The sequence below is a fragment of the Diospyros lotus genome, chromosome 12 (assembly GCF_014633365.1).
Source record: "Diospyros lotus cultivar Yz01 chromosome 12, ASM1463336v1, whole genome shotgun sequence".
Taxonomy (NCBI): domain Eukaryota; kingdom Viridiplantae; phylum Streptophyta; class Magnoliopsida; order Ericales; family Ebenaceae; genus Diospyros; species Diospyros lotus.
In genome coordinates this window covers 16,805,235-16,814,437 of record NC_068349.1, presented here as the reverse complement: position 1 = coordinate 16,814,437, position 9,203 = coordinate 16,805,235, and the positions used below count along the sequence as shown (strand labels likewise).

General features: G+C 37.6%; 1 protein-coding gene across 1 annotated transcript; it reads right to left on the bottom strand.

Moving 5' to 3' along the window:
- Positions 1-2,063: 2,063 nt before the first annotated feature.
- On the bottom strand, positions 2,064-7,677 carry LOC127787196 (uncharacterized). The gene is made up of 8 exons (XM_052315121.1): positions 7,150-7,677; positions 6,526-6,726; positions 6,308-6,430; positions 5,998-6,035; positions 5,791-5,908; positions 3,358-5,616; positions 2,902-3,051; positions 2,064-2,717 (listed from the first exon to the last, which is right to left on the bottom strand). Exons 1-8 carry the CDS (start codon positions 7,225-7,227, stop codon positions 2,475-2,477), a joined length of 3,210 nt encoding a protein of 1,069 aa, XP_052171081.1. The 5' UTR covers positions 7,228-7,677; the 3' UTR covers positions 2,064-2,474.
- Between the last annotated feature and the right edge of the window lie 1,526 nt (positions 7,678-9,203).

Here is a 9,203-nt window from a genome sequence, read left to right as displayed (position 1 = left end):
GGACGCAAGTTGTGGGAGTTAGTTTTTGATAGATAACAACTGATTCAATTTTCTATATGGTTGAGGGGTCCTAACCTAGCCTTTAAATTAATATACATCGCTTGTGGTATTCCATCAGCCATACTTTCTGTGAGAAGGCTGTAAGTTAAAAGACTATCAATCACATTACAGACTTGATTTTTGAACAAAATCTTCAAATTCAAAAAGCAACATACTCGAGCAATTATAGCTAGAGGTGAGGACTTTTAAATTACGCCCCTAGGGCATACGTTGAGCGGTTGGATAAATAATATGTCGGTGTCAATCTGGTGGATTATGAGTTTGATTCTTGCCCTGTGTAAGGGCCAAAGACCTAACCTGTGATTTATCTCCTCTAACGTAATTAGGAACATGAGCTCCGAAGACTATGCAAGGACGGTCATCCCCAAGTACTTTTAAATTATTACTACTTTAATATCTCACAAAAGAAGCCAAGCTATTCAACTAAGTTAGATCTGGCTTGGAGTTGGAGATCATTTTCCCTAAAATGCTTCGACACCAAATCCACTTAAGACGACATTATTTATGTTGGTTCAACGAAATCCTTAGCCTCAAACCAAGGTGCATCCTACACATATCATGCGTTTATTTTATTGTGTGAGGTTGGGTTACATCAATTCTAGTTATATAGTCATTTTTATATATAAATCTTATTTTATGCAAGGTATTTTATGGAATTTGTACCTAGAACTAATTTAGCTTCTAGGAGATCAATTGCCCTCCCTTATATAGATTATGGAATTTGCAATGAGGATGATAGTGAGACAATGTTACACCTTAATTGTCATATTCGGGGAGATCTTGGGATCTTTCGTCCATGTTGTAGTCGTAGCAAATGTTTGTTGATAACTACTGTTGTAAAATTAAGGGTTTAAACAGTATTTCAAAAAATAATTTTTACAAATCTATAACTGAATTTTTAAATTGATTTGTAACTGGGTTCGTTACAAATCCATCACCACCATTATCATGATTTGAACGTTTCTTTACTTAAAAAATATAGCTGTCGTATAATAAATTTTTATGTTACAAAATTGATATTAAAACCAAAATTCAAACCACGTACGTTTTTGTTATAAATTTACACCCTATATAAACTTGTCCATTTTGTTCTTCGTGCATAAGCTGAAGCAATCTTATTTTGTCTCTCTCCATTTCTGTTTTGTCCTTTTTGAAACCTTTCCTTACCCATTTTCTTTGTTACTAGTGGTCATCCTAATCTGTTTACATTTGTATATTGGTGGCCACGATACTTACTTAATTATTGTTTTGACATTGTTATTTTCTTCCTTCTACTGTAAATTTTTTGTCTCAAGTTTCTGCATTTACTACATACTTTTGATGTTATTCCTGCGGCCTCTTTTACTAGTGCAAGCATAAGAAAAGAGTTTGTTAAAACCTGAAAAGATAGTAATATATACACACCCTTTACAACTTAAATAGAGGGGAGGTAAATGTCCTTTAGGTTAATACTTGCACGTCTCAAGCTATCAGTTAGACTTCCTATTTTACAACTTCTTCTTCTGCTGGGGGTTTCATTTACGAAGGGCTGCAATTATTGAAGATGTTGTTGCTCATATCATATGCTTTACAGTATGTGGATTCATATAGGGCTGGCTGCATGTGAGAAGGTTGATAATTAGTCATTCTTGTGGCAATCATGCAAGAGTTGGACTCTTTTGTGGGTATTTCTTTTTAAGAGGGTAATTCTTTAGGGCTCTCCTCTCCTCTCTCTCTCTCTCTCTCTCTCTCTCTCTCAAAATTGGGTTCTACTTTGAAAATTAGATCATATAATTGTGCGACTATACTGACGTAGTTCCTTGATTCTTTAAATAGTATTTTTATTAGCGAAAAAAAAAAAGAGATGAATTTTCCACCTAAATCCAAATACTTACAACAGCTACCCAAACAATGAAATCAGAATGCCAAATTTCAAATGACAAAGCCAAATGACTCTTTTCAAACACAACATGAGAATATTTGACAATATTTGAGGGTGATTTCAGTCACGCAGATGAAGCAGCTAGCAAGAACAAGAAAGCTAACTTGTATTAAATTCCAGTCAGATAAATTGAATGTATACAAAAGCAGTAGCAGTATCACAATTATCTGGACAAACTATATAAATGGGATTACAAAAAAAAAAAAACCTGGATTCCACATACGTCGATGCACATGATTTTTTTTTTTTTTTCCTCTTTTCTTTTTCCTTCCTTTCTCTCTTTTTCTGGGCAATGCTACCTTCACAGGAAAACTATATTCTGATAAAGCAAATATATCTGAAGAAAAAAAAAAACGTGGTACTAATGTACATATTATATTTGTGGGGAAGATTCTGGTGGGTGGGCTGTGTAAGCTGGAAGTATGGGGAGAGACAGCCGGCAGCTTCGTCGTCTATGGCCAGTTCAAGCTTCCAGTTTTGGGGGCAAATTTTGTTATCTCTTTTTTGCATTCTTAAGGTTGCGCAGAGTCATTATGAGCTGTTGCCTCTCACCTTCTACCTCTGCAAACTTGAGACTTATCTCCGAATATCGGTCTTGCATTTCTTTTAGCTCACCTTCCATTGATCTGTTCCTCTCCTTCAGTGATTCCATTTCATTTAGTAATTCATCAAAATTCGGTTGGTCTCTGGCATTTGAAGCAGATGCTCCAATCTCTTCCTCGGAATAGGTAGCCACCTGCATGACAAACAATTGCTCATGTTATTGCTGCATTGCTCTGAGAAGGAAGATGCCATTGTTCAATCGTGAGAAAAGAGTCCCAATTAGAACATGCTTAATCATGGACCAGAAACCGTGTGCTACATTAACAAATGCACAGTTAATGATCTCATTACATCACTCAATCTACAAAGATGCTAACCTTTTGGGCTTCAGCAAGTTTGGCACTGTTAAGACAGATTTCTTCCAATCTTTTTTCCAATTCTTCAATTTTGTTCTGAAGATCTTTCTCCTTTTGTACAAATGAGTTTGTCGAGGTTTCAAGAGCAGCTTGCTTCAGCTTGATCTGACCCTGGTTATGCAAACATTCATTCATTTTCAGTCGGTGCACAAAGCATCACCGTTTCTGCAGATGTCTTGATTAATAGATAGAGCAAATGGTTTCAAATCCTACTGATTTTTTAAATGATTGAACGAGTGACATGGGATTGTAAACACGTTAAATGTAATCTGCCAATGGCAAAAGGCAGTTGTTTATTCAACAAAATTATTATCTTTCAGCCAGTAATATCAGTAATTTCTACACCTGATTTATCATTAATCGCAACCAGCAGATTGAAACTTGGTTATTAATATACCACAGGAAGTTGAAATTTACCTCAAGCATGATTATTTTATCCTTCAGATTTGCAATCTCTTTAGGACCAGAAGGGACATAAGCTGATCTAATGTTTCTTGAAGTTGTTTTAGCTCTATCCAAGACTGTTGACCGGCTGTTAGTATCCTTCAGCTTCTTCTCTAAACTGCTCAATGCATCCTCCTTCTTCTTTAGATCACCTTTTAACAGAGATACTTGCTTCCTCAGCTTCTCTTTCTCAAATTCCTCCTCAGATGTCAATTGCTTCAATTTGTTGTAGTGAGATTTTACAGTCGCTAATTCCAAGTGCAGACTTTCAATTTTTGATTCATTTTCATCCTTTAAACTCCTCATAGCGTTTAGTTCCTCTGTTGACTTCTCTGCTTCCTTCCTCAACGAAGCAATCACACTTTCCATCTCTCTCCTTTCTGCGTGTCCTCTTTGAAATAGGAGTTCAGCTTCCTTAATTGATGTATTCTTTCTTTCCAGTTCACCTTCCAATTTTTCTCTCTGCTCCTCTTCAACAGAAAGCTTAATATTCTCCGTTTTGAGCCTTCCAATCTCTGATCTCAGCACTAGTATCTCCTGCGAGAGAATCTTCTGACTTTCTTCAGCATGCATCTTTTCATGTTCAAGCTGTTTGGACTTGTGTTCAATTTCTGACTGCATCTCTTCTATCTGATTGGCCTTAAAGCTTATTTGGTTGGAAAGCTCATGCAATTCTGCTTCATATTGGTTCCGAACTGACTGGAGTTCTTCGTTTTCTTTCTGAAGCAATTGTTCTAAAAGACTCTTCTGCAGGCGGAGTTCGCTGGCTTCTGTCAATGCTTTGGTAGCCAGCTTCTCATTTGCTTCAAAAGTAGATGACATTTGCAGTGACAGCCTTTTAAATTCCTCCTGAAGCCTCTCTGCTGTTTTAGCGTTTTGCCATCGCATCTTTATGAAGGTTTCCTCTGCTTTTATAGCTCTCTGTTCCTGCTCTACTTTTGCCCGCATAAGAATATCCAGATCAGCTTCAAATCCTTGTGCTTGCTTCTCCAGTTCTTCCTCCAAACTCCTGACACGCGTTTCAAGTTTAGATATGGTGGCCAAAGAGTCCGAGTATTCATTCGACTGCTTATTCAGTTCACTTTCCAAGTATTCAATTTGGGTTTCCAGTTCATTAATAGTAGCATAAGAAGAGGAACACTCGTACTGCAGCTTAAGTTGTTCTTGCAGTTGACTTTGTTCCAGTTTATATGAAAGATCATGGTTTTCCTGCTTCAAGATCTCATAATCAAGAGAAAGCTGCTCCATCTGCACCTCTAGTTCATCTTTCTCCCTCCTGTATACCTCTAACTCGCTATTAAGATCCTTAACCTTTTGCTCCAGCATGTGTGCTTCCTTGGAGTCACTATGCACCTTAACAAGCTTCTCCAGGGCTTTTTCCTCTTCATCTTCTGTTTCAGATTTGGATTTCGTTTCCCATACCTCTCCGGCATTCTCGCCAGTTGCAGATCTGCTGGAAAGGTTAAGTATTTCCCTACTCTTCTGCTCCAGCATTTCATCTAGGTCACGCACGGCAAGAATCAACTCTGAATTTGATTCTTGTATCTTTTGAAGTTGTAACTGAAGATTGGAATTAAGATCCTTCTCGTAATTTAGTTCTTCTCTGAGCTCTACAAGAAGCGCACAAGGGTCGCCTCTCTCAATTTGCAGCTTACTTTTAACTTTTGCCTCATCCATACGTTTGTGGAAGGCCTTGAGTTTTTCACATTCATCCCTGAGGTCGTCTCTCTCCTCTTTCAGGGTAACAACTTCTCTGGAGAGATCCTGCGCCCTTTTGCTCTCCTTTACAATCTGCTTTCTTAGAGTCTGTACTTCCAACTCTGATACTTCGGCTTGCCTAGACAAAGCAGCAAGTTGAGATCTGAGCTTTTCAATCTCAACTTCTGAAGCCTCTCCAGACTTTTCTGGCGAAAGAGCATCCCTGGGACTGTTTAGTGAATCATCTGTACTTATTTCAGTAGAAGAACCTCCTAACCACTCCCATTGTGATCTATGGTGGCCTTCATGGATTTTCGAAGAAAAATCTGAACTTCGCTGAGTCACTGTATCATGAATAACAGATGGTAAGAAGCTTGTCGAATCCTGGTGAACATTATTCTCAAGTCCATATACTCTGGGGGTGTCAAGCCCGGAGCTGCCATCCGAACTTGACGTTGTAAGATCAGATCCATTAGATGCCTGAACTTCTTTCAACTCAGCAACGTCTGAACTTGTTTTATTGATGGATCCATCCTGTAAACACAAAAAATCATTGTCCTGCAAATTATTCTGGAAAGAAAAATAGTGGAAACAAATTTTCATATATGAGATTTGGATCTTCAATTACGTTAACAAACTAGCCACAAAGATCAGTAATTGTATTTAAGAAGACAGTTTCCAGTCTTTGTAGATGGGATGAGACCTTACTTCACTAGAATTGCTTTGTATGCTTTCGTCGGCATCATCAATGCTTAATTGTATCTTCAAGCTTCTACCCTTCAAACTATTTTTTGCATTTTCAATTTCCTCAGCTGCCTCAGCCTCTCTGCAAAACAGAAACAAAGTTAATGCTCAACAGAAAGTCGAAATCTTTAATAACGATGAAGAAAGAACAATATTTTGAGTTATATTCACCTTTGATCAATATTTTCCTGCATCCTTTGAATGGAAACCTATTCCAAAAGAGAAGAAAATAAACACATCGGAAAGCTTTATTTTGTTGGTAAATAACATATGAGGAAACTCCAGAGCCACTAGACTACATTATTGACTTCCCTAAACATTGCGAATATTAACGAAAATTGGCAAGAAGCAGCCTACTCCACGAGACTATACATTTGAACTAGAAAGAAATTTATTATTTCTGACAAACATAAATAGTGCATTGTTGTCAGCGCCCGGGGGGGGGGGGGGAGGGAGAGAGAGAAAGAGAGAGAGAGCTAACATGCAAAACAGCATCAATTTTTGCATTCTTAAGGGGAAGAGAAACAGAGGAAAGCTTGAAGGACTCAGCATAGCTAGCAAAATCAATTGAAACTTCTCCAACAATACCAGATTTTGATGATCCCTACAAGAATGCAATAAAGAATTAAATGATTTGAGACAAGTAACTGCGTTAGAAAACAGAGAGTGGAAATTCACAGATTTGAAATTTTTTCATACAGTCGATATGACCAAGGTGTAAATTTTCTCGTGAATCTTCCCCGTCTTCGGCTCCCGAAAGAACTTCACTGTTTCGTGGACAGGATTCTCCCAGAAACAGCTTCCATCTCGAATTGGTGCTTTCTCCAATCTCACAGTTGGCTTTCCAACGTCCGCAGGAACCAAGGACATTATCAATGAATCCCCTCCCACCTCGGACACCTTAATACACAAAACCATGATCCCTAAAATCAGTGTTTGGTTACCAAGAAAATGCGTGATATATAGCATAATGAAGTACTAGCCATCAATCTCCAGTTTCAGGGATCTAGAATGCATTGCGAAATTTCTTTGTATACTTGGGAGGCGATGTAATTTCACTTATCGTTGAAAGCTGAAGTAAATGCAAGAATATTAAAAAATTATACTTTCTTTCCATCTTTCTCAAGAAACAAACGGGCTAAATTTCCGATTTCCCAGTCACAATGCCTCAAACCATGTCTTTAACTCTCAAACGCCACCAATATCAAAGAATTTAAACTGACAACAGGAGTTTCATTGATTGCCAGAAATAACACACACAAACAAACAAACAAACAAACAAGACCACTTCGACCGAATTTAAGCAATGGAAATCGAAGGCACCTGAGTTGCATGGAACTGCAACTTGAAAACAGCTTTGATCCTGTTCTTCTCGCTCCACCATCGCGCCGACCTGAACATCTTCTCATCCAGGCCTCAATTCCCCGAATTCGCCGGAGCTCCGGCGGAGTCTACGGGGAAATCAGCATTACAAAGCGGAGATCAAATCATCAAGGTTCCCGAAATGCAAGGCAATCCGATTCGAGCTCTGAGCAGGAAAGCCTCGAAACAGGCACACAGGAGGACGAGAGAGCAAGGAGATTGGAGACGGGAGTGAGTTGTAACAGTGATCAGCGCGAGCCAACTCAGCGAAGGATCGAGTCGGCGAGGCGTTGCATAGAGGGATGGTGAATGAATTTAAGAATGAGCTGAGAGAGAGGATAAAGCCAACAGATCTGAAGCGGTAGGCGGCGCCCTCTCTCTCTCTCTCTCTCTCTCTCTCTCTCTCTGTTTCTCTCTGTAACAGTTGAGCTCAGTGAGAAAGATGACTCGTAATATTTATTTTTAATTTTCTTATTCAAAAGAGAGAAGACAGAAAATTATTAAAAAAAAAAAAAAGTTGAAGGAGAAGCTTCTGTTTCTGTTGGCTATTCTCTTAGTATTGGGTTAAAAGATATAAATAATTGCTGGCCATTGGTAGATTTGCTTGCCATCGTCATCATGTACGTGCCAAATGACATAAATATCCCTTAGCTTTATTTAGAAGGAGAGGGCAGTATAGTCATTTCAGAGATCCTCTGGAAAAGTAGGAGGAGGGAGGGAGGCAAGGGCCAACGGTCGGCTGGGACACGAGGCGTGGCCATCCAATCCAATCAATATATCTTATCGGCCATTGATTATTAATTAGTTTATCGTCTGAAAGTGATCTTTTAACTACGGAAAATTCCCTTTTCTATGCTACAAATCAATTAAAATTTCTTCATATTTATATCATTCCGTTTCCACAGATTTTATCCAAAACAGCCCACTTTTAATGCTCATAATTCTTTTAAGGTATTTTATTTTAAATTTATTAAGAATTATTTACATATCGAGTTTAATTGATAATGAAGAGCATGTCTTTGCCCCCCCCCCCCCCCCAAAAAAAAAAAACTAAATCACATAACTAATAAAAATATTTTTAAATCATAACAAATTTAGGTACATTTTACCCTATAATATATTGTGAGACATATAAATATAGACTTGTTGTTAAGTATCTTAATTACTATCTTATGTGATGATAGAAAAACGCCACCCAAAATTCTATGCAATTAATTTTTGCACAAAATTTATTATAAAAATGACCTAACAATTATATAACTACAATCTTAAAAATATAAAGAATTATATATATATATATGTGGGTCATTGAGGGGTAATTAAGGAATATTGTATTGAAAAAGCACATGTAAAATTGATTTATAAGTACAAAAGTAGTATTTATAATAATTGGTATTACTAACCATTAATTCATGTGCTATATATATTATTATTATTATTATTATTTTTTTTTTTTTTTTGGGGGGGGGGGGGGGTACAATAATTATTACATTATTCATTCCTATATATTTCCAGAATATTATGCATATGATATGAATGAGTCTCCCTTCCCTTAGTGTAATAATAAGGTTGAATGTAAAGGCATGAAAATGGGAGATTAGGAGGAAGCATTAATTTGATGAGTTGAACTTGAAGGAAACATTACACTTCAATGCCACGGTACTACGTACTGCTGCTGCTGCTGCTGCTCCTATATATAAAATGTTAAAGGGATTTATTAAATGAATTACGTACAATTAATTGTGTTGGAAATTAATTAAAAGCATGAGAGTACTGAAAGCTTGAAGAAGAGGAGGAAGTTAGCTGCAGCTGCTGCTGCTGCTGCTGCTGCTGCTGCTTCCTGCATGGCCAACTTTATTACTTGGCTTTAAAGCTGGTCATGGGCCGAGCGTGAATTAGGTACTCCTGTTTTTATGAGAGAGAGAGAGAGAGAGAGAGAGAGAGAGCGGGAGGTAGCCTTAACAACATCTCAACCAATGCTCTAACTTCGGACACACACATATATATATATACAC

Excerpts from the sequence above, each read along its gene's own strand:
- LOC127787196 (XM_052315121.1), bottom strand. The coding sequence starts at position 7,227 with ATGTTCAGGTCGGCGCGATGGTGGAGCGAGAAGAACAGGATCAAAGCT. Across the intron at positions 6,036-6,307 it reads AAATTGATGCTGTTTTGCAT|GTTTCCATTCAAAGGATGCA; the intron begins GTTAGCTCTCTC and ends CTTTTGGAATAG. Across the intron at positions 5,617-5,790 it reads TACAAAGCAATTCTAGTGAA|GATGGATCCATCAATAAAAC; the intron begins GTAAGGTCTCAT and ends TTGTGTTTACAG.